The 26,482-nt window shown below is 43.7% G+C and overlaps 1 protein-coding gene across 2 annotated transcripts in view; it reads left to right on the forward strand.

Annotated features, from left to right (window-relative positions):
• OC90 (otoconin 90) overlaps positions 1-26,482 on the forward strand; it is a 619,335-nt gene that overhangs the window by 308,739 nt on the left and 284,114 nt on the right. For both annotated transcript variants that reach the window (XM_078685553.1, XM_078685554.1), the window contains exon 8: positions 5,045-5,086. In XM_078685553.1, the coding sequence (XP_078541679.1) occupies positions 5,045-5,086 (42 nt within the window). The remainder of the gene's footprint in view (positions 1-5,044; positions 5,087-26,482) is intronic.

Here is a 26,482-nt window from a genome sequence, read left to right on the forward strand (position 1 = left end):
CTGCGGACTAACCCTCGGTTCATTCCAAAAGTCCCCTCGGACTTCCACCTTAACGAACCAGTGGTACTTCGATCATTCTTCCCAAATCCTACCACTGCAGCCGAGAGAACACTGCATTCGCTAGATCTGAAGAGATGTCTTAAATTCTACATCGACAAGACAAGACACTTCCGGAAGTCATCCCAACTCTTTATTGCCTTTAGTAGACCACGAAAAGGCATGCCCCTGACTAAACAGAGTATTTCAAGGTGGATTTCTTCTGCGATCACCTTTTGTCACGACAAGGCCGGACGGCCGTTGGACTCACGAGTCAAAGCTCATTCGACAAGAGCCATGTCCACGTCTGCGGCACTGTTTGCTGGAGTGCCGGTATTGGACATCTGCAGAGCGGCGACCTGGAAGTCCCCGCACACCTTCACCAGGCACTACTGCCTGGATACTGAGCTGATGAAGGATGCAGCAGTGGGCCGAGCAGTGCTTCGCCATCTATTCCAGTGAGGTGAGCCTTCCTACATCCCTCCATCCTTTACTGGTATGCACATTTTCTGTTTACTAATATTTACATGACAATGCATTGTGGTGGTTTGCAGTCGCATGATATGTATTATCTACAGACTCATATCTGATGTTCCATCACAAATGTGCATAATGTATTGCTCGCTACTCTGATTCAGGCATGTGAATCTATGAAAGACACCCAAAAATACTGGATAAGAAATGCGTTACTTACCTGTAACTGCAGTTATCCAGTATTAGTGTCTTTCATAGATTCACATGCACCCTCCCGCCTCCCCTGGCAGGGCTCACCTATCTCTCTAATGAGTTTACGCCTAACTAGCTTGGTGCGTACGGAAATCTGAGAGACTTGGGCTCCTGGCAGGAAGGTTCTAGAAGGAGGTAGTAGCTGATTGGTTGTTTTTCTTTATTTGGTCCTTTTTTACAAAAGGACTCAGATAGGCCACTAAGGTGAGACCCTTTGGGCCGGCTCTGTTTGGTCCTTCCTGCAAAAGGACGTGGATAGGTCACTAAGGTGAGATCCTTAGGCCTATTCTTTTCTATGTATGTCTATAGGACATTACTTTTTTATATACCGGAGGCTCCCGTCTCGACGACGGGGAATGATTCAGGCATGTGAATCTATGAAAGACACTTATACTGGATAACTGCAGTTACAGGTAAGTAACGCATTTCTTCTCCTTGTTTTTCCCACTTTGCATGTGTACTGCATTGTACAGCACGCATGACAAGTAGGAAAGTTCTTAGAACACTGTTTTTATTCGGGAAGGCACGTCAGTGCAGGGAGAGAGCAGAAAAGCTCCACATCTTAGTAGCTATGGCTCTGTTATGCTCTCTCCCGTTCACACAGCGCAACAACTTTACTTGCTGTGCTGTGTTGCGTGAATTCTAGATAAATCTGTGCCATTGTGTAAGCAGGCGTGTTACTCTGACAAGCCTTTTTACTGTCCTGTAACAAGCCTCCTTATTTGGAAAACATTTTTCTGAAAATACTACATGATGTCAACTCCAGAAAAAAGTCTCCTACTGTAGGAAATATAAGCATATACTCACCATGCATTTATATTCATGAGAAGCTCACACCTAGAATATATGGGCATAAACAGAATGAGCATTGAGATGCTGGTGGTATTAATATGTGGGGAGATGCTGAGTCAATTGATATAGCTGCATCATGCACTAAATCACCTCTTTCCTCTTGCCATAAACTGTGGTGATTAGGAGCAGAGTATATTGATAGGATTTTATAAAAGGTTAGATAGCTACACTGAAAATAGATTCACAGGGCCAGTTATATTAATGAGAGGATAAAAAAACCCAGCAGGAGCACTACCTTGAAGGACACAGAGCCGCTGAAATGAAGCATGCCTGCAACCCCGGATGAAAGTTTCTCAAGCAGCTGCAAGGTACACCGTGACTTGGTTGAGATGGCATTTTTACACCAGACGCTTTGATTAAAAAGTGTCTTGTTCATTACAAGGAGTTATTGCATTGAACACTGATTTATTCCTGCTAAGAATTCATCATGAGTCCTGATGTGCTAAGACTGAGTTAACCTTGGTAGTTGGAATACCCATTGACACACAGACATAAATCTGTGCATTATCCTCAAACAAATGAAAATTGATATGAGCCCAAATATAATTTATTACCAGTACGTTTCTGAACGGCACGAGTTTTGGGGGGGGGGGGTTGTGGCCTCCCCACTGCTCTTACATACTGTCGCAGGGCGGCCGCTGCAGGTATGCCCCCGCTCTTACATACAACTGTGGGGTAGCCACCGCAGAAACCGCATTGGGCGGCAACTAGTCTAGCTACGTGGCTGGTGGTAAGGAGGCCAATGAGTACAGGATTCTGAAACATACTGAAACCTATTTGTTCCTGGTGCTCAGGCACACCATGATGGGTTTCAAAGTTATGCGTATACCTACATCTTGTCTGTTTATGCTCTTTTTAGATAACATGATTCCCATCCAACCCTATGTAGAACTTTGAAAACCAACTGTTAAGTGGTGTTAATTGCTATGCAAATATCCCCAATATAAATATAAAAAAGAAATAAAAGATTTGGTGGCACATGCATCAAGGTATTTTGCGATCGGAAACAGTATGATTAGCATAAAATCGTCCATTTGGGATCACAAAATGGCCTTTTGCAATGCATGAAAGTTTTTGAGATTCGCAATTTAGGTAATCGCAATTTCTTGCAATTACTTAAATTGAGAATGTTAATAGGGAATCACAATTTGCGATTCCCTAATGCAAATGCAAGAAGCCTTTCCTAAATGCGAACTGTGCATTTAGGAAAAGCTAATTAGCTTAACTTCAAGTTGTTGCTAATTTGTGCATACTTTGAAAAATGCACACAACTGAATTTTTCATAGTGCTATGTGGCTCACACATGCCCCTAGGGCATGTGTGTGCCTTAAATGTGCACATGTCTTTTGTTAGGGGTACCTCACGTGGCCATAGGCGCTCGGGCACCCTTTCCTTTGCATTGCCTAATTTGCGATTACCAATTAGGTAATCACAATTTAGGCAATGCAAGGCCATTCCCAACTATGGGCTTTGAGGCCCATAGGAAAGAATGGAGTTGCAATAGCAAATGGCGATTCCCTAATTGCGTCAGCGATTCTTAAGAAATCGCAATTAGAGAATCGCTATTCGCAGCCTGTTTTGATGCATTAGATTTTGCGTTTACTGACTGGATGTTTCTAAAGCGCACTATTTCTGAGGCATCTTGGCGCTGAGGTAAGTACAGGCTAGTGCAGCAAGACAGCTTAGGAATTGAGAGAAAATCCATGTTTTTATTTGCTTCCTAAAAAGTGACGTGCTGGATTGAAGTCCGATTGGTAACGGAAGAGAATTCCACAGTTTAGCTGCTTGGTATGAAAAGCGCTTCCCCCCCACCTTACTCTGTTTATCATGGGGCAGAGTACCAATCCAGTGTTTGAGGATCTAAGACAGCGTGATGGTTCATAGCAGGGGAATAGGACTTGTAGATCATAGGCACCTCCTCCGTAGATTGCCATGTGAACTACACACAGGGCCTTAAAGTCCACCCGTCGTCTTACTGGGAGCCAGTGAAGTTGCTTTACCCGGCAGATGTAGGATGGTGCTTTGGAAGGTTGAGCAATACTCTGACAGCCGCGTTTTGAAGAGATTGGAGTTTGGAAAGCTGGGTTGCACCAGCTCCCAGGTATAGAGCATTGTAATAGTCCAACCTCTACAGCACTAAAGCTCCAACCACGGTTTTCCTCAGGGAAAAAGGAATAAACTGTAGGATTTTCCAAAGGACCTTCAAAATGAAAAAGCAGGCTGAGGAAACCTGGTTTATCTGTGGGGCAAGAGTGAGGTCTTTGTCTATCAAGACACCTACGTTTTTAGCTTTGGATGCCAACACAGGGCAGTTTCCGGCTTCAGGGGTCCACCATAGTTGGCTCCAGACAGAGGATTTTGGACCAAACTCTACAACCTCAGTTTTACCTGTATTTAGTTTCAGAAAATTGGAGTTCATCCAGGTCATCAGAGCTGTGATGCAATTTCGGAACCATTCAGCAGTTGCGTCTACGCTATGTGTCACGGACACCACTAGCTGGGTTTCGTCCACGTAAGACACCAGCGAGAAGACGTGGCTCTTCATTAATCTGGCTAGGGGAGCGACATAGATGTTGAACATGGTGGGAGACAAGGCCGAGCCCCTGGGGACTCCACCAGGGAGAGTAAACAGTTGTGAATGGAGTCCAGTTCAGTGGATTAATTGTTCCCTGGCTGACAGAAATGATGATATTAGGACTAGGGCCTTTCTTCTGATGCCGACCTCCCGCAGCCTTCGTAACAGCACTTTGTGATTTACGGTATCGAAGGCTGCCGTGAGGTCGAGCAGAACAAGGGGCACCCACCCATGCCTATCCATAGATTTGCGAACCTCTTCTGTTGCCAGGATCAGGGCAGACTCGGTGGAGTGCCGAGATCTGAAACCATGTTGGGTGCCGTCTAGAATGTTATTATGATCTAGGTATGATGTTAGTTCTGCAATTTCTTAAAAATCGCTATTTGGTCATTGTAAAATGTAACTTTCATGCATGTGCCCCTTGGTCATTGATGCAATTTCAAGTTCCGACTCGAATGCAAATATCTCATGTAGAAGAGATGATTATTAAGCATATTAAGTTGCTTTTGTATAACAATTCGCATGACCTTTAAGCCCTACAAACAGCAGGTTTTACTACTACCCAATGTGATGGTCCAGAGTATACCAACCTGGATTGAGTTGTTCATGCTGGAAATCGAACTGTGACCTCAATATTATTTTAGGATATTATTTGATCATTACGTAGTCTCTTAAGGCTTTACAGCGCAAATGCAAAACAATTTGCTACTTTTGACCTTTAAAATTACATAAAGTAAGTGGTTTACAAAGATTGATTAGTTAATAAAACAATATTTAACGTGAAAAGGTTTATTTCTGACATAAAGGAAGAGGACAATAATATTTTATTTACTGTTTTTATTCTAATATTTTCAGAAGTAACTGACAGAAGAGAAGTAACAACCCCTGATACTGAGTGTAAGTTATCTTTTAAATTATCTACCTTCTTACATGTGTGAAGTTTTCCATCAGACTTGAAGTTTGAAGTGCTGTGAGAATGTATTTGCAGAGACATTTTCAAATGTAAATGTCTGTTCTTTGGTGAGAAACATAGTATAGCTTCTATAACCACTGCCTTCTACTATTAAAAAATTCCCAATAAATGTACTCAGGCATGGTACAATGGGGGTATCGCCCTGCCAAATATGCGTCTCTATTATTGTGCCTCCCAACTGGTGGCCACCAACTCCTGGATTCATGGGTCACTTGCGAACCCGGCTTTTCACATTGAACGCTACCAGACGGGGCGGGAGGGGTACTTGGGCGCCTTGCATGGTAGGTTCCCCCGAACTCGCTATGTAGGGCCCATGTCCCAAACTGTAGCCAATTGGCACCGGGCTACCAAGAGCCTGGGATGGTCCGACGTATTTACTAAGGCTACCCCGCTCTGGGCCTCACAGAAGCTGGGCTCCCTCTGCCATCATAAAGCGTTTGATAAATGGAACATGATTGGCATCTCCACCCTAGGTGACTTAGTCCACAAGGGGAAACTACTGACTTTTACTGACCTCCAACAGCGACACGCTCTCGCCCAGAGTGAGACTTTCAGATACCTCCAAATTACACATGCTATCCTTACAAACGTATCCGATCTTTCCTCTCTTCCAGAGGCCTCTCCCCTTGAGGATAGGTTACTCTCTGAACCTCTCCTGACAAAGGCAATATCTTACACATACCGTAAATTATGCACCAATATGCCCGACTCCTTTCAGTCCCTTCGAGATATGTGGCAGGGTGACGTAGGCCGCCTGGAGGATGACGAATGGAGATCGGCACTAATGTCCCCCAGGGAAACGGCGATGAATCATCGTTTCAGGTTGATTCAATTGAAGGTCCTACACAGAGCCTATATGTCTGCCCCTCTCCTGGCCAAAATAGGTAGGCGCCCTAATGACATGTGTGTCCGTGGCTGCGGCCTCCCTGGTTCCTTTTACCATGTCCTCTGGGAATTTCCTGTAATTCAACAGTTCGGGGATAGGGCGGTCCAACAAATGAGAGAGGCAGTAGGGAAACCCATCCCTCTTTCCCCTAAGGAGGGGATCCTTAACATATGGGGTGCCACGGACCTCACGGAGGTGGAGCTCCAGTGGGTGGCACTGGGATTTCTGTTGGTGAAACGTGCAGTGGCAATGCAATGGGGTGCCCCCCAGAGGCCTCTCCTGGTGGGATGGGTGGCTGAAATGGACAGATGCATGCTGGCTGAAAAATCTGTCTTTAAGATCAGGGGAGGCCCTAAGAAATGGGACAAAAAGTGGGGACACTGGAATGTATTTAGAGGTGAGATCTGTACTTCCCTCACTGTGGATATGGCTATGGATAAGGCTGGACCTAGACGTTGTACTAATCCTTGATGTGATATTCTTTCTGTATTGCCCATCGTACCTGATTCTGTATTGTATGGACTAATTATTGGATGATGACTCTGCTTTTTGTTTTTGTTTTTCAATAAAATATTAAATTAAAAAAAAATCCCAGAAAAATTGAAACTGTAATTTTATCTTGAAAAAACACAAAAGGAAGGAACTGGTTAATGTGTGCAAATATTAAAGTCCTATACGCCATGCTACAAAAACATATTTGAAACAAACAAAACCAATTAAATTCACCAGTTATAGTTATCGCAAGTAAGTATAACTTGTGCCCTAAAGTAACTATAACTCGCCCCCGCCATGCAGAGTGTTGTCATCAATGATGTAATTTCAGATATTGAAGTGATGTTATCAATGATGTGATAGACCAAGTCATACTTATGTAATATGTGAGGCATATAGAAGTACGTGGTATGGGCACCGATTATGATTACTTTAGGGCGCGAGTTACAGCTACTTGAGATAACTATAACTGGTGAATGTAATTGGTTTTGTTTGTTTAAAATATGTCTTTTGAAGCATGGCTGTAACTGGTGAATTTCAGTGGTTTTATTTCTTCAAAATAGTATGTTTTAACTTAGATTTTCACCTAATAATAATGTCTCAATCAATCAATCAAATATAGCTTTATTCGATTGTTAAAAGCAATCATAAAAGCATACATATTAATAATAAAAAGTTACACATTTCAAATACATTTTACAGAATCACCATGTCATAGAAATCAATTCATTAATGGCAGAACTCCAATAAAAAGCGTCCTTCCTATAATTACAAATACATTACACAGTCAATGTTTTCCTATAATATGTCACTCGTTTCAGAAACATTGTGATTGTTGCTACACATTGCTCATTGTTCAAATATTGTGTACTTAACATGGCCAGACGACATTGGCGCAGGCCCATCTGTCTCAATAGAGGCAGTAAGATACTGCTCCTAGGGAAATCATAAAATTTACAAAATAAAAGGAAATGAATGGTACTTTGGGGCAACACATCATCACAGGGACAAGGCTGCAATTCATACGACCATTCATTTACAGTTGGGAAACTAACAAATCTATGGAAAATTCAGACAAACCCTCCCTCCTCAAATCTTTTCTTGAAATGGCTGAGATAGTGAGTGGATTTAAGAAGTATTCCGGCTTTCCAATATCCGTGAAAAACACATAGCTCAGCCATGGTATCCTCAATGCTCCTTCCAATTTCAAAATATCTGACACAATATCCCTGTTCAGCTTGGTTTCTTCTTTAGTCCACAGCCTGTGCCATAAAAGCACAGGCTCAAGCTTGATCAAATCAGATATGAATCGGAGTCCTAATTCTGCGTGGCAGTTATAATTAGGAATACTCTTAGGAACGGCGAGGATATATTTCAGGAAAGAGTTTTCTGCTACCTGGATGGGGTTAGGGTCAGCAAAGCCCCATATCCCACTCCCATAGGTAGCACCAGATACACATTTGGCTTTATATATCTTAATTAGCTCAACAGGCGGTCTCCTGCCTAATTTTTTACCAAAACGCTTCAGGGCAGCAGTAGAATGGACCATCGCAAGTTTTTTAGCTGCTACTGCCTGAACCCAAGACTCATTCTGAGTAAATAATATACCTAGGTAAGAGAATTGCTTAGTTGCCTCAAGCTTCTGCCCTGCAATAAAAATCGCCCTTTTGGTCTTACAATCCTTACCACATCGCATGATGAATGTTTTTGACGTGTTTACCCTTAGCCCCAGATATTTCATGAAAAGGGCAAACCTATCCAGTAGTCCCACTTGAGTATGAGACATTAGTACAGCATCGTCAGCGTACAAAAGTGCCGGGATTGGCCGGCCGGCTACATATGGGGAATCTAAGCTATCACTGCACAGGGCTCCCTCCAGACCATTTATATACAAATTAAAACGGAACGGACCCAGGACACATCCCTGTCTTACTCCACTCCTAATTGGGATTTTGTCAGTGCCTCCCCCTTTCAGGCCATAACGAAGGCGAGCTGACGCGTTACTATAAAAACGTTTAAGAAAATAAATAATATTTTCATCAACCCCTGGTTGTCCTAGCAAGGCCCACAATTTCGAATGAACCACACAATCAAAGGCGGCCGAGACATTCTTCTGGATGCGGGCGGATCTCTACACCCGTCTTCTCTGGACCGTCTCCTTTCATGAACACAGGGCTTGATGGTTTGGCAAACCACCAGGCTGAGAATTCTCCACCTGCTTCACATACTGTCCCCCCCACCCCTCCACCCCGTCTTGATAAAGACCCGCCGCAACCACCAACTGGGGCGCACGAGGGTCGAAACGTCGACGCTTTACCACTGGTCCAGATACTCCAGGAGCATGTACATGAACCCTCTGTCTCCTTGGAGAAGAATTAACACTCTGGCCACCCAAATTCCTTGTATATAATTTGTACATATGTGTCACTGTATTTGATGCACTGAGCACTTTGTTCACCAACAGTCACATTTCTCACACATTTGTGTTTTTTGACGGTCTTATCATCATTTATTGAAACAATCGGCATCATTGAATGAATCAATTCAGATGTAACATATTTGCTTTTCTATAAATATAAAGCATTTTTGGAAATCAATTTCAATTTCTCTATATGTCCTTGTTTCAGAGAGGTTGTTTTCAATGTGTATTGAGCGCACCTAGCCTTTTTTCAAAGTGATTGTCTTTACCCAACAGAACCACCTTTGTATTTTACTGCAATAAAAATCTCCCTTTTGGTCTTACAATCCTTACCACATCGCATGATGAATGTTTTTGACGTGATTACCCTTAACCCCAGATATTTCATGAAAAGGGCAAACCTATCCACCAGGAGCTGTAGTCCCACTTGAGTCCGAGACATTAGTACAGCATCGTCAGCGTACAAAAGTGCCGGGATTGGCCGGCCGGCTACATATGAGGAATCTAAGCTATCACTGCACAGGGCTCCCTCCAGACCATTGATATACAAATTAAAAAGGAACGGAGCCAGGACACATCCCTGCCTGACTCCACTCCTAATTGGAATTTTGTCAGTGTGGCCCACTTTCAGGCCATAACGAAGGCGAGCTGACGCGTTACTATAAAAATGTTTAAGAAAATAAATAATATTTTCATCAACCCCTAGTTGTCCTAGCAAGGCCCACAATTTGGAATGGACCACACAATCAAAGGCGGTCGAGAGGTCAACAAAGGCCAGAAACAAACTCCCCCTCCTAGCCCTTGTGTACTTTCCCACCAGCATTAGAAGGTTTAAGCCTTGCTCCACTGTTCCTAGGCCAGTACGAAAACCTTATTGCAAGTCAGATAAAATAGAGTTGTCATTGGCCCAGACTAGAAGACGGTCCAAGATTATCCGCCCAACTATTTTCTTAAAAGAGTCCAATAGGGAGATGGGCCTATAGCATCCCGGATCGTGTCTGTCCCCCTTTTTAAAGATGGGCACGATTATGGACTCCACCCAGGTGGGCAAAAATCCTGTAAGACAACTTGCGCTAAGCACCTGGCCCAGAAGGGGACCCCACAGAGGAATGATAGCTTTAAAAATATCTATGGGGACTCTTTAATCTTTGTTTTTTCATTGAATTTCTACGTTTTGTTTTATATAAAGTAGGGGTGGGAGGTAAGCTTTGCTCATGGCCAGATTGGACTGCAGCTTTGATTTCGAGCTGCCCCAAAACACCAAGCCCAACATAGAGTTTGAGTGAGCAGAGCAGCTGCGCCGGTACAAGTGGGAGGGCATGGCAGCCAGTCTCTGATGTCTGTAAACAAAGACTTGGCTTAAGTTCCTCTGGCGGACCCGATGGTTAATGTTAATGATCATGACTGCAGGGAGGGAGGCACCAGAGGTCCTGCATACACTAACTGCTATGGGAACCCGCTGTTTGCTGTCCTGATCCAGTTCTCAGGCTGCCTTGATTGGCAATGTGCAGAGTTCCCAGCCCTCTGGGACATAAACAGGAGGCACCAGTTGTTGGCAACGCTGAATCTGGTTGCCCACATTGCGCTTCAGATTGACTGTCTGTGTTTTTAGGAGTGGGTGGAATGCCGCAGAATTCCGCTGAATTTCATGCAACCCTGCAGAGCTCCACAAGTTCGATCAACCCCATATATGATGCTGTGCAAACAAATGATTGACAGAATGCTGAACAGATCAAACATTCACTCCCAGTCAAGAGATCTGGGTTAAATCCATCATTGTTTTGCTCACCATGCCACCCCAGTTTGGACCCAGCCATATGCAAATCAGTCTTGACCCTGCTCTTCATGGGAACAGTCCATCCCAAACTTCCAAGCCAGGTCCTCCCTGGACCGGCAACAAGCATCCTGGGACTGGTTTCAGGGTATCACCACATATCAGCCAGACTAACTTGAATCCAGTAGCACAGCGAGCAAGGGATCCACGTCTGGGCATACCCATCCCACTTAGGGCAAAAAATCCAGCGCAAACAAATGAGGGATGCAATGTTGAACAAATCAAACATTCAACCCCAGTCAAGAGATTTGGGTTAAGTCAATTGTTCTTTTGCTCACCAGGCCACCCCAGTTTGGACCCAGTAATATCCAAATCATCTTGACCCTGCTCCCCATGGGAACAGTCAAGCCCGCACTGTCAAGCCAGGTCCTCCCTGGACTGGAAACAAGCATCTTCAGACTGGTTTCAGGATATTTCCCCTCATCAGCCACACTAGCTTGAAATGGCACAAGGAGCAACGATGGATTCAACCCATGTCTCTAGACTGTGGGTGAGTGCTTGAAAAGTTTCCGCACTCCATTCATTATCTTGTTGTGACTGCTAACCCTAATATAAAGCAACATATGATTACAATTCCTAACTATAACACCACTTTAATCTTTGTATTTTAGTGAATTTCTCTGAGCTTTTTAAGATTAAAGTAAGATCTCCTTCACCGTGCGTGGCGTGGGATTGGATGCAGGCCCTGGCCTGGAGCCAGGCCCAGACTCAACCTCCAATGCCAAACCCCCTGGCTCACCTTTTTTTTCATCAGAGCGGCTGATCATCAGAGCTGATAAAAGAAAATTTCGTTTTTGGCCCCACAGGGGTTCCATCTCAGTCCCTTTGCTCTTCACTCAATGATTACTTCATTGATAAGATTACTAACATCAAGGCTAATATTCCTACAGTGCCCCAAGCTGGCTCTCCCTGTTCCCTCCCCCTGCCCCCTTCCTCTTTGGATCATTTCCCACCCATCTCCTTGGACTGCTTTCTTAAATTACTAATAAAAGTTAAGTCTGGCTCTCCGGCTGACTGTGCTCCCGCACGGATTGTTAAAACTCTTTTCACCAGTTGTTCCGCTCCCCCTCTTGCTCTCCTCAATGCTTCTTTAGCCCTGGGCTCTGTTCCTTCATCTTTTAAATCTGCTATAGTTTTTCCCATCCTCAAAAAAACTGGTTTGGACCCCACTTTTCCTTCTAATTTCAGGCCTATTTCTCTTCTCCCTTACTTGGGCAAGATCCTTGAAAGCTATATCACATCTTGCCTGTCCAACTATATCGAGGAGAACCTCCTCCTGGCCTCCGATCAGGCAGGTTTCCGCCCAGGCCACTCCACGGAGTCAGTGATCATTGCAGTCCTGGACGAACTTAAGGGGAAAGCAGACATCAACCTCCCCCAGGCCTTGGTTCTCCTCGATTTGTCCGCTGCGTTTGACATGGTCGATCATTCTATCCTTCTTGGCCGTGTCAGCGCAGCGGGCATTCGGGGCGCCGCCCTCTCCTGGCTTGCGTCCTTTCTTCAGGGCAGGACCCAAGCGGTCCATCTTTCAGGCTTCACTGCTCCTCCTCGCTTGATCACCTGTGGGGTCCCCCAAGGTTCTTCACTTTCTCCCCTCCTTTTCAATCTGTATATCTACCCTCTTATCATTTCTCTTCTCGAGTTGGGGGTCTCTGTATATAACTACGCGGATGACCTCCAGCTTGTCTTTGATCTTTCTTCCCCCTTGGTGTCGCTTCCTAAGTTTTGTTCTACCTTAGTTTTCATATCTGAATGGATGAGCTCCAATCACCTGAAACTCAATCCGGACAAGACGGAGCTTGTCCTCACGGGTGGCCCCTCTAATCCTTGGTCCGCGGTTTACCGGCCCCCTTCCTTCGGTCCCCCCCCTCACCGGTCTCTTCCGTCCGGACCTTGGGCATCAAGGTCAGTCATGATCTGACAATGCATGCCCAAGTCAGCTCCGTAGTGTCCTCTTGTTTTCTGTCCCTCCGCCTCATCCGGAAGATCTCTCGGTATTTCTCGGCGGAAGCCCTTAAAACCATAGTCATGGCCCTTATCACCTCCCGCCTCGACTATGGGAATGGCCTGTACGTGGGCATACCTGCCTACGAAACCCTCCGTCTTCAGGCCATTCAAAATCAGGCTGCCCGCCTCATTCTTCGTTTCCCCAAATCCTCCCACATCACCCCTGCACTCAAGTCTCTTCATTGGCTTCCTGTACATTCTAGATCTATTTTTAAATTGGCCTGCTTGGCCTTTCGCGCTCACACCCATTCCGCTCCACTCTTTATTGGGTCTCTCATCACTCCTCACGTCCCCAGCCGCACCCTCCGTTCCTCCTCCCTTTCCCTTCTTCACGTCTCCCGTTTCCGTAAATCCAGAACGGGAGGTACCCGATTTTCGGTACTGGCCCCCCGGATCTGGAATAGTCTCCCTCTGTTCATTTGCTCTATTCCCATCTATACCCACTTCCGTAAAGCTCTCAAAACCTTCCTGTTTGCCCAAGCATTCCCTTGCTAGTTCTCCCGTGCCCCCCTTGTGAGTCTGGTCAAACCCTCCAGCGCCAGGAAGCCGCTTGGCCGCAGAGCGCTTTATCAAGTTCTTTTTTCCATTTCCATTTCCACTACCCTGCCCAGCCTATAGATTTTTTATAAAATTTTTTAGGATGGGGTACTGAGTCCCCGAGTGCTAAAATGGCTGTAGCAACGCCTTTGTTGATGGCTGTAGCAACGCCTTTGTGGATGCCAGTGAATCAGATCAACAATCAGATATCTTTTGATATGTTAGATTGTGGATCCTCAGTGGCATAAAATATACATATATTTTAAACCTTAATTTCTCCCAAAAAATTTAATGGCTATACACCAAATCTAAAATGGCATACTTTCTGGACCAAGATTTACCTTTCTGCTAAGCATGGTATAATTCCTTTCACCCATTTTGGCTGTAGCTGTGTCTAATTTTCGTATGAATAACTGCATGGGGAACACACATTTTGGGGCCACCATTTTCCCTGCCCCTGCTTGCAGATCACCCCATAATTTTCCAGAAAGAAGCTGAAGTCAGTGAATCTGTTTTTTTGGACGTTGCTTGAAGATTCGTCAAACTGCGCCAAAGTTATAAGCAAAATAAATAACAAAAATTCCCATGGCAACACAATCCTACCTATAACTACCCAGTGGTGACGCCACTCGTGCCACACCATGCACAGTTTTGTCATCAATTATGTAGTTTCAGATATGGCAGTGATGTTATTAATGATATCATAGAACATGCCATGAGTGACATAAAATGGGAGGGTGCAAGTTATAGTTACCTTAGAGCATAAGTTATAGTTACTTGCATTGACTATAATTGGTGAATTTCAGTGCCTTTGTTGTTTAAAACAGTATGTTTTAGCTGACAGGTCCACTTAACTGTAACATTTGCTTCAAATGTTGTTTTTCTCAGTGAATTTCTATGTTTTTCTACAATGTAAAGTAACATCATATTACAATTCCTAACTATAACAACACTTTAACTTTTGTTTTCATTCAGTGAAATTATGGGGTTTTTCAAAATGTATATTAAGGTCACAGTGCACAGCGAGGGTTGGGCGTCCCACCCCCGCAGTGCATGGCAGAGTGCAATTCGGCCAGGACCTGTACCAACCCCTTGCTGGCACCCAAACTTCACCCAGCATTCAGCCTGTGGTCATGCATGGGGTTGGGTGCAGAGCCAGACCTGCAGTCAGGTCTGCATCCAACTCCCCGCAAGCATCCTACCACCGATTGGTCATGTGCAGTGTATGGTTGAGCGAAGGCCCTTGCCACAGTCAGGCAGACTTGCTGACTTTGACATGGGTCGCAAAACCAAGAAGTAAAACGTGGGCCCATTGGCCTTTTCAAGGAATGAGCATATCAACATATATAAAGCAAAGTCATTATTTCCACACAAAAATCACCAATAACAAATGTATATTTCACTAATTCACACAATGCAAAGTTTAATAAAAGTTATTGCTGTAAAAAATGTTTAATAACATTTTAATCAAAAAAAATCAACATGTCTGTTTCAGCACACAAAATGCAATCATGAAAGCAATCACAAGAGGGCCTAGCACTCCAGCTGAAAAGCTCAGAGCTCCAGCTAGGTGTGCCTTAGAAAAATATGGTAACTATTCCTGGGGCATGGGTTTAATGACCCAGGAGACTTATGCTTCTCTTTTAATGTTATTAGGGGGCTGCTGCACTCATTAAAGTCTCCCACAACATAACAAAATGTTAGTGGTGCCTTGCCTCTTCCAGGGGCACAACCAGAAAGAAAATGTTTATTTAAAAAAAACCTGGGTCATTATGAGGCGATGAATACTCATTTATTATTCATATATTTTTGAGGATGTTCCAGTGCCAACCTAGACACTCTTATCTTTAACTTTCATTGGGGGCCATAGGATGAGCCCCAGGGCACCCACAGCTCAATTTTAGTTGGGTGCTGCGGAGTGAGTCCCAGGGCACCGTCGGCCACAGTCAGCTCCCCTAGTGGGAGTTGACCATTTTTTTAATTTTTAGGTGGGTGCCCATGGCATCTACAAAACAGGCCACGCTGGGGGATACGGGAGTCTAGAAGCTCCAGTGGCCCCTGCCGGCTTACCAGCAAGCACCATACTGTGTGCTGCTGGGAGAGAGCACATTTCCTTTGCTCCTGCCCGGGCAGGAGCAGCTTTTTTACTTTTTTAACTTCTGTTCTCTGCCTTGGAGAGTGCAGGCAGGATTTTCCCACAATATCGCAGGCAGAGAGCCACAGTGTACGGGGGAAGGATCCCCCGGACACTGCAGAGTATCAGGCCCCGGGCAATGAAGTCCCATGGGCAGATTTTGGCTTAGAGAAGGGGGCCCCACACACTCTCACCTCCCATATATTTGATTCAACCTCAGAGGTTGAGGTTCCCAGGTCCTGAAGAGTTTCAGGGCAGGGGTCGCGTGCCCCTCTCCCATTATAAAAAAATAAGTTGGATCCAGGGCATGGGGTCTCTGGGGCCTGAAGAGGCTAAAGGCGGAGAACCCCTCACCCCCTCCTCTTATTAAAAAATTGGACTTGGGATAAGGTCCCCAGGGCCTGGAGAAGCTGAGGGAGGCTGCATGCCCCCTCCCCAAATTACTTCATTCAGCCTTGTGGGTGGGGTGCCCACAGCCAAAAAGATCTCATTTTGAGATCTGTTGGCTCCAAGGATCTTCCACAGCATGATATATGAAAATGTTTTGAGCCTTAATTTAAAAAAAAAATACTGAATGGATTTACATAAAATTATGAAAAATACACTTTTTGGACCTAGAGCTAGCTTTCTGTCAAATGAGTTTCATGAAGATACCTCATTTGCCATATATACCAAAAACATTTAAACCAATTCAAATATGTAAATAACATAGCAACTTTAATTTTATTTAATAATGTCCACTACATTTAAAAACCAAAAACACATTTTTGAATATTTTAATAATTTTACAAATTATCAAAAATAATATTAACAGATGCGGAAAAATCTATAGAAAGAGAGTGGAAATGTATAACTAAACTAATAAAATAAATATAAGGATCATTATAAAATGTTTCTCTAAAAATAATATAAACATTTCTAAACCCCAAATATCTGAAAACAAATTAAAAACTAACCAATATTTGAAAATATTATGAATCCATGCCAAGCATCAGCAGGGCAAGTATTTTAATTCAGAGGGGTTACATTTACTGTTCCCATTCCAGTCTAAGCAACAGTAGGGAAAGCATTGGACTTCGGAGTGGTTACATTTACTATTCCCACCCCAGACTAGGCAACTGTAGGGCAAGTGTTAAACTTTGGAGGGGCAAAATTTATTATTCCACCTTTAGTCTGAGCAACAGTAGGGAAAGTGTTGGACTTCAAATGGGTTACATTTACTATCTCACTCCAATCTAAGGAACAGTAGGGAAAGCATGGGACTTTGAAGGGGTTACATTTACAATTCCCAATTCTGTCTAAGCAAGACCAGAAAAGGTATTGATCTTTGGTGGAGTAAGATTTACTATTCCTGCTCCAATCTGAGAAACAGTAGGGAAAGTGCTGGACTTCATTGGGTTTAGATTTATTTTTCCCACTCCAATTTAAGCCCATAGTAGGGTCTTGGAATTCTGAGAGGTAATATTTACGATTTCCACTCCAATGTATACAACTGTAGGGAAAGTGTTCAAGTTCATAAAAACTAGATGTACCATTTCAACTCCTAGTTATGTTGTAGAAAACATTAAAATACCTAACAACAAAAAACATTTAAAATATACTAGATATGAGAGTAAGCATACAAAATAATCTATTAAAATTTTTTTTTTAAAAAGTACAAACCAACAACACTGAGCATGACTATAGCAAAACGCTATGTAGCCAAACATTGGGGAGTGCAAAATGTCCTGACACACGGAGAATGGTGCAATGACATGGATTGGGCCATGGTGGCCGAAAAAGCAGTGTATATACACAGAGGGTGTCCCAAGAAATGGGAGCGGGTGTAGGGCAGATGGAATAAATTCAGAGGGAATACTTGTTCAAAACCTTTAGAAGGACTCTCGTTAGATGACAGTGATTAATGTAGTATACCAGTGAATGGGCTAATTAACAATGACAGTGTCTTGAGAAATGTACACAATTGCCAGAAAAATCAGCTGTGGTGTAAACAGCCTGAATGTTTGTGCATATGTATACAACTGTATGAGTGATGTTACTTGCAAGTCGAACATGCAATAAAAAGATATTTTTTTAAAAGTACAAAGTAAAAATATTCAAATAATAAATATGAAATTCAGTTACCTCCCTGCATGCGAAAAACACAAAATACCCAAACATAAGAACATCAAAAACATTTTAAATGCAAATATAATTAAATTGAAAAAGGAAAAACATATTTTTATGAATATTAATTTATATTTTAAATAAAATCTAAAATTTAAAAATATACACAAATATTTAAAAAAAATCAATGTAAAAATTACTTTAATACATTATTATAATTTCCCACCCTATTCCCCTACAAATACAACAATCTGCTACTAAAATAAAAATTAGTGCCAAAAGTACAAAAACTAAACTATGCAATACAATTTTAAAATTAAACTGAAATAAATAGAAAGTAATTCATTTAATATTTAGAAAATTAATAATCAACTAAACATTTAAATAACATTCAATGTAATTAATTATAAATTAATTAACATCCCACCGTGTTTTTGTAAAAAAATGTCAACCTGCGATTAAAACAAATTATTGGAATAAATGTAAAATTTGAAATATAAATTAACCAACTAAACTTCACTAAATTAAATAACAATCAAACAATTTACAAAACTAATAATCACTTAAATTTTTTAATATAAAAAATAGCATTATATAATTTAAGTAACTTCCCACCCTATTCCCCTACAAAGCCAGAAAACCACTTCTACATTATAAATTACTCATTAAATTGTACCCATATCAATCAAAATGCTTGTATGTTCAATATAGGTGCGGGGTTCTGACCCCAAGATCACATACCATTAAATGGGCTAACGTATTTCCCAAGATCAATTCCTGTCCAAACTGCCCAAATGTAGAGGAAACAGAGTCCCATTTTATGTTATTCTGCAATCTCAAAGGTGTGAGACATTACTGGGAAGCGGAGAGACTATTTAAGAGTGACACCAGAGAACTTTTAGCTCTTGCGGTCTCACAGTACTTGAATATTGCCTGAGTACTAAGAAGAAAGGCTATTCTCAATCTTGAAGCACGACAGAGAGTTGATAAGTATTAGTCAGGGCAGGACACCTTGTCCTTTCTGTGGAATTGCCCCATATTATTTTCTTTTACCGATTGTTTCACATTTCCACCTATTTAAACACATGATAGTGAAAGGATGCACTTATATCAGCCGCAGCCGGCAGTGGGAGTATCTGCAGGGCGGTGACGTGGGGAGGGGGAGGGCAGGGTGGGGGGTAGTAATGTATGGATTACGGAGTTTTACAGGTAAGTAAACATTTAAATAAATAAAACGAATTTCGTTGAGTGCACTGTATCCCCAAATGCGATGCAGTGCATTACTACCCCCCACCCTGCCCCTCCCCCTCCCCACGTCACTACCCTGCAGGTACTCCCACTGCGGGCCATGGCTGACTTATATATATATATTCACAGGAAAAAACATAGGTTTTAAGGGAAGCTATAGTTAGTTGGACATTTACTGTTACAAAACCATGGAAATTCCCCTGTTATAGTTAGTTCAGCTATCTATAACTCGCGCCCCCGCAATGCACTGCTGACGACGTCACATATTACATCATTCGTGACATGGTCAGTGACATCACTAATGACATCAATGATAACATCATCCAGTGACTGTGTATTTCTGTAAAGTTTAAATATGTTTTATATATATGCCACGGTGTATTGAAGAATGAGGGGGTGTATAAGTGTCTGGATGAAGGATTTAGTAGATGTGTGACTGACTGCATACGTGAGTGATTAAATGTGTCTTACTGAATGCATGGGTTAGTGAAAAAAGTGTCTGAATGTGTGTATCAGTATGTGTGTTGTTGAGTAAGCTGCTGCATGTGTTGGTCAGTAGTTACATGAGTGTCTATATGGGTTATTGATTGGTTGCCTGAGTATTTGTATGGGAGACAGAGTGTGTGTGTGGGTGGGTGGGAGGTGTGTGACTCTGTGCATAGATGTGTGAGTGGTTGATTCACTGGGTATATGGGTTCAAGAGTGATGTGGAAACAGCTGTATGGGCTGGTGAGTGTATATATGGGTGTGTTGGTGAGTGAGTAACTACCTATGTAAAAGGCAGTGTATGTGAGAGTTGGAGTATATAAATGACGTGAGAGTCAGTGATCATGTGAGTGGCTGTATGCATGAGTGTGTATCAGTGATTGTGTAAGAGAGTAAGTATGTGTTAGTATATGTTTGAATAAGTGAGGTGGTGTGTGTATAACTGTATAGGTGAGTAAATGGGAGTGTAATTGATTGTTTGCATGACTGACTAGGTGTGTGAGTAACTCCATGGATGAGTGGAGGTGCGTGAGGCGAAAAATCTGGGGGCCAGGTTGGATTCCACTCTTTCCTATGATGGACATATTATACGTGTAGTGTGGAAATGTTTTGGAGTCCTTAAAAATCTATGCAAAACGTTAGATCTCCTCCCGATAGGGGCTAGGAAGACGATGGTGCATGCTCTTATTACATCTTGCCTAGACTATGGCAACATACTCTACCTTGGCGCCACGGCAAAAGGTCTGGGGAGACTACAGGTCTTGCAGAATGCTGCCGCATGGCTGGTACTTATGCAGCCTAGGAGGGCGGCTTCAAAAAAAGCCCTGGATTCACTGCACTGGCTTCCAGTAAAGAAAAGAGTGATGTTTAAGGCATTATGCACCTGCCATCGCATCACCCAGAACCTTAGCCCTTCATATCTGAGCGACCTGGTCACCAGCTATGTGCCAGGAAGGTCCCTTAGATCCAGTGGGACCGGGCTGTTGAAAATTCCAAAGGTAAAGAAGGCCAGAATGGGAGGCTGTTCCTTCGGGTTCCTGGCAGCTCAATACTGGAATAAACTCCCTGTAAAACTCCGGATGGAGATCTCTGAAGCTAAGTTTAGGAAGGCGCTTAAAACATATTTATTCTCCGGTTAGCATAGCGTGGACCTCAGGTGCGGTTAGCTGTTCCTCCCTCTCACTCAGCGCGGGGACATGCCGAGATGGCATAACCATTCGCTTTATAAATTTTCTTTATTATTATTGTATGTAGTCACTGGTATTGGTGTGTCGATGGTTTAAAAAATGGTAGTCTATATTTTACAGTGGGTGTATCAAAGGTTATATTAGTGTGCGAGGAGGTGCTTCAGTTTTGCACGTGGATGATGTCATCAGTGATTTCATCATTGATGTCATCAGTGATGTCACTGACCATGTCATGAATGATGTAATATGTGACGTGATCAGCAGTGCATTGTGGGGCGGGAGTTATAATTAGCTGACCTAACTATAATGGGGGAATTTCTATGGTTTTTTACAAGTGAAATGTCCAACTAAATATAAGGTCCCTGAAACCTGTGTTTCTTTCAGTGAATTTAAATGTTTTTTAAATGCTAAATGCTAAATGCTAATTTCTAACTATAACATGCCTGAAACCTATGCTTTTTACAGTGAATTCAAAGGTTTTTTAAATGCTAATTTCGAACTATAACGTAGCAGTCACATTTGGAGAGTGGTTGAGAAAGGTGAGCGTGGTCTCCAAATGCCTCTGTTCCTGCTCTAAGTGAAGGAAGCTTGCACTGCTGCCAGGCTACACCTGTTCTAGGTGAAGGAAGCTTGCACTGTTACAGCCAAGCTGTACCTGTTGTAGTTGAAGGAAGCTTACACTTTTGCAGCCAGGCTGTACCTGTTCTAGGTGAAGGAAGCTTGCACTTCGGCCGGGCTGTACCTGTTCTAAGTGAAGGAAGCTTGTACTGCTGGTGCCGAGCTGTACCTGTTCTAGGTGAAGGAAGCTTCCCCTGCTGCCAGGCTGTACCTCTTGTAGGTGAAGGAAGCTTGTACTGCTGCCACACTGCACCTGTTCTAGGTGAAGGAAGCTTGCACTGCTGCTGCCGGGCAGTACCTGTTCTAGGTGAAGGAAGCTTCCACTGCTCCTGCCAAGCTGTACCTGTTATAGATGCAGCAAGCTTGCTCTGCTACTACTAGTCTGTACCTATTATAGGTGAAGCAAACTAGCATTGCACACTTTTCACATCAGGCTGCACCCCCTCCCAGCACCACTGTGCAAACATGCCCCCTGGTGCGTTGTAAGTAGGGGGGACTACGTTCCCTTGAATGCCAAGGGTCCATGGGGTCCAACTAGCCCACCAGGTACCTACAGTGAGCGCCAGTAAGCGCCACAAAGCTACGCTGCAGAGAGGTGTAAAAAGGGGCGTGGCCTTTTCACCACCTCAGACCACCTCTCTGCAATGCAGCCCTGTGGTGCTTACTGGAGGTACCTGGTGGGCTACTTAGCCTCCAGGGACCCTCAGGATTGAAGGGGAATTAATCCCCCAACTTACAACGGAGGGCACATTTGGACAGTGGTGCAGGGAGGGGGGTGGGCCTGATGTGACAAGTGTGCAAACGTGCCCCGTGGCTTGTTTTAAGTTGTGGGATTAAGTGGCCTTGGATCCTGAGGGTCCCTGGGGGCCAACTAGCCCACCATGTGCCTCCCGTAAGCACCACAGAGCTGTGTTGCAAAGAGCTGGTCAGAAGCCACGCCCCTTTTTACACCCCTCTGCAATGCAACTCTGTGGTGCGTACTAGAGGTACCTGGTTGGCTAGATAGCCGCCAGGGACTCTCAGGATTCAAGGGGAACTATTTCTCCACCTTAAAATGCGCCATGGGGTGTGTTTGCACAGTGGTGCAGGGAGGGGGTGGGGCCTCTGGCGATTTGCAGGTTCCTCTTTTTTCCTTTTTTTCCCCCCTTTTTGGGAGGGGGGCTGTGTGGCCCCCCCTTCCCTTGGCCACTTTTGGCCCCAGGGACCCATCCCCCGGGGCCTTGCACCCTTTTGTAAAATAAAAATTATGTAGAGGGGGACCACGTGTCCCCACTCCCATGGCCAATTATGGCCCGGGGACCCCATTCCCCAGGGCTTGGTCATCTGTTTTAATTAATATTATTTTTTCTGAAGGGGGCAGCGTGGTCCCCCTCCTCAGGCCAATTAAGGCACTTGGGACCTCATCCCCCGGGGCCAGCCTCCCTTTTTAAAAAACATTTTTTAAATGTATTTAAAGGAGAGGGGGGCGCTTGGCCCACTTCCCGGGCCATTTCTAGCCCCAGGGACCCCATCCCCCGGGACCTAGCTGCTCCGTCGGGGCCGGGGAGCCCCAGTGCCTCCACGGTCCCGGCCGGCTCCCCGTGTCCTGCGGGAGCCGGCATTGCTTTTCCACACAGAGAGCTGCTGACATGCAGCTCCCCTTGTGAAAAAGCAATTCTGCTTTGGATTTTGAAAGCAAGATTAGGTTTCCCCACTCTTGCTTCCAAAATCCAAAGCAGAGTTTGCTATGGTAGGGCAGGAGCCATGCTCCCGCCCTACCTAGCACACAGCAGTGTCCCGGGGGTGGGCACCCCGGGAGACTGCAGGAGTCGGCCCTGGGGGGGGTGGCAGTCCACAGGGCCCTCCCAACTATTGCAAAGCCCCAGGGAGGTGGTGGTCCCCATTTAAAAGAAAGGTCATTTTCTGAACCAAGCACTACCTTGTTGCCAAATTTGCGGTAATTCCGTTCAGCAGTTCGGGCTATAGCCTGTCTCAAAATTTCCTATGGAAATGAACACACGAAAAACGCATTTTGGGAACCCCCTTTTTTCTCAGCCCCCGCTTGACGAATCACCCCCAAACTTTCAGGATAGAAGCTGACCTGGATAGACTTTTTTTAAAGAATTTCACGAAGATTCGTCAAACGACGCCAAAGTTATTAGCAAATCAAAAAAACGCTTTTCCTATGTAAACTAGGTTCTAACTATAACTACCTACTTGTGACCGCCAGTAGGTAATATCTATATATCTATATATATATAAATATATAAATAACGTTTCTTCTCTTTTTTACTTTTTCTCTGTTAAGCCCCCAATGATTGTCATTTTGCACACTTCCCTTGCTGTAAATATATGAATTTTGAGTGGCGGTTATAGCAGCGAACAAATTGTATAACTGGTTGCCTTCCCAGACTCTCAACCTACCCACCTAGATGATGTTCTTTCTTCCCTTTTTACTGTCGACATATTGACTTTATTCTATTTATATAGTATGAAGAATGTACCATGAGGTTTTATGTTTTTATATTGCACAATTTCATAATATATTTAAGAGCACTCATGTTGTCTTGATTGTATGTGTTTTATGGGCTGTGCCCAAAATAAACGCTTTAATAATACTCATTAAATTAAAATAAATTACACATTTAAAATTATAAACTATATTAAAAAAACGATTACAACTATACTAGCACTACTAACACCTAATGTTGACATAGTAACTAATATACATTAAATTATTTAAAAAAAAACATTTTTTACAACTATATTAAAGTAAACAACATTAAATACAACTATATTCTTTATAAGAATATTATGTACCCAAAAATACGATAGCCTCATCTTTGATATTCTGTACCACAATATTTTTGTAGTTACAATATTGTTGACGCAATATTTATGTGACACGATATTTTAATCACATGTGGTGATGAATGAAATGAATTCGTACTTGTATAGCGCACCTATACCCTGAGGCATCCTGGCGCTGTACGCATACCACTGTGGAACCCTTCCTGGCTTTTCCCTGTGAAATGCCCACTCCTGGGCACCCCCAAGGTGAAACCAGGCATCCCAGCGCTGTTGGGGCCGTTGTGGAGATTAAGCAAGCTATTGCCCAGAGTTGCAGAGTCGGACCCATGATTAGAATAGGCACCGAGGCGAGAATTATCAGGTCCGAGGAAATTGAGCCCAAGACCCGCCGAGGCGGGAATTAAACCCTGGTCCCGGGCCAGACCTCTGCATCAGGGTCTGCCGCTCTAACCATTGAGCTACACTTCTCCACAAACACAAGTGCTCATATTGATGTGTCTCCAGGTGCTGAAGTCAGTTTCACTGATACCGGAGAAGTATGCCTCCAATTCCGGTGTCAGCCTATTTCTTAACTTAATGCCAATGTACACTTGTTATGGGTGTCAATGTATTGCATTTCCAGGAGTATTCCCTTTTCAGATGCAAGTGTTTCCAGATCTAGTGAGGATGCCTGTCCAATAGTCTGAAAATCTCTTAGCCAAACTGTTTGAGTGTCCACGGCAAAACATGTTGCTCCCATGTGTCTGTGTGAGCATCCCATATTCCTGTCATTGACTACCCTGATGCCTGTTCAGATGTTAAAGTCTTCTGTCCAACCTGAGTGACTAAGGGTCACAGAATAAAAGGGTCCAGATGTCATTGTTTTTCTGTTGCAACGTGATGTTTTCCTGTTGTAGTTATGATGTGTTCCTGCTCCATCTATGAGCCTCCTGAACCTTTGTGCATTTATTTACATTGCCTTTTATATTTGTTCCTTTCCCAGATACTGTGGTGTTGGGTCTGAGAGTAGGAGATGGTGGTGTCACATTGTGATATGATTCCATCGTTCCCTTACTCACATGAAAGTGTTCCCATTCTTGGAATCTACCAAGATTGAGTATATTGTCCTGACCCAACAGGCTTTTCTGTATGTTCCCGAGTGCATCTTTCTTATTTGTAAATGTGAGCGTAGGACAGATAGGTTACACTACCTGTGGAATCCATGTCCCAATGCATATGTCTTCCATGCCCAGGTGTCATTAACTTGTCCAAGGGTAGGTGTATTCACTGTGCCCATGCACTGGGCTCGCTGATCCAGTTCTGTGATGTTCCGGGTCTGGTGGATCAGTGGACTAATGCATCCACTGCAGGGGCCTGAGTTCGACCTCATGGTCACATTATCAGTGGGTTCACTAAGCCTTTCATCCTTTCTGAGGTCGATAAAATGAGTACCATTAAGTTAGGTAACAATAAACATCTGTTATTCAGCGCCAAGAGACCCCTTTAAGGGTGAACTTAAGCTTTACAAATATACATTTTATGTTCCATCTTCTAGCCTGTTTTCCTTTTCCTGTCTAGTGTCTGTGTTTCCTGCCTCTCTTTAGCACCTCTTTGTTCTCATGCTGGTGCCCCCTATCTTTGGGAGAATGCATGGCTCTCCTCTGCATGTTGTCATCTGGTTTGAAAGTAGGAATTGGTGTGGGTACCAGTCTAGGTAGCATGATACTGCATGTTCCCCAGTCCCTCATAGTGCATGTAGATTGATATGGTAGACAGTATGTAAAGTCACTCAACAGTTCTCTGGCAAAGGTAGTCCATCCAGATATTCATATGCCCTAGAACTCATTGTCCCGATTTCTCTAAATACTACACCATTGGAATGTCTTCTTTATATTTCTCTGTAAGGGTGCTGGGATAAAGGGGTGTCTGCTGAAGAAAACCGAGTAGGAAGCAGGATTCCATTATTATAGGGTAATGGTATCCAAGGTGTTCGGCGGAGGTTGGAAGTGGGTTTGGATCAGGGGTCTCCATCTTTTTCTGTAGTGAGAGCCACTTCATATCAGTGAAAATCATCTTGACCTACTGAAAGCCAAGCAACTCATGCATTGTTACCAGACACCCCCTCACCCAGCTTCATTGACTTTAAGCCTAATAACCATACAGCCAGATACTATGGTTTGAGCCAAATACGTTTACAAGAGGTACTATGACAGGGCTGCCGTGTATGTCAGTGAGAGTGTGGTCTTTGGGGATGTATGAACATGTGTGAGTATAAATGGGATATACCTGTATGGGTGAAGGAGAGCCTGTGTCATATGTACTTGTGGCACAGGACATACCTTTCACAATATGTGGCACTGTTACATGAAGACAACAAGAGAGATGACTGGGCTGTTCCTAGGGGGAGAAAGAAAGAAGGAGAAGGTCACCAAGGTATAAGGGCTAGTGCTCAATGGAGGACCACCCCTGGGTATCCAATTTGTTGGATATAATGGCCTCACACACCCTTGCGAGTGTCATGCTTCATCATAGGCAATGCTCCTCGTCGGGCAGGCGGTGCAATGCCCAACGGGCTCACCTCAAAGAGGGGCTCTTTA

Source organism: Lissotriton helveticus, chromosome 4_1 (genome assembly GCF_964261635.1).
Source record: "Lissotriton helveticus chromosome 4_1, aLisHel1.1, whole genome shotgun sequence".
NCBI classification, from domain to species: Eukaryota; Metazoa; Chordata; class Amphibia; order Caudata; family Salamandridae; genus Lissotriton; species Lissotriton helveticus.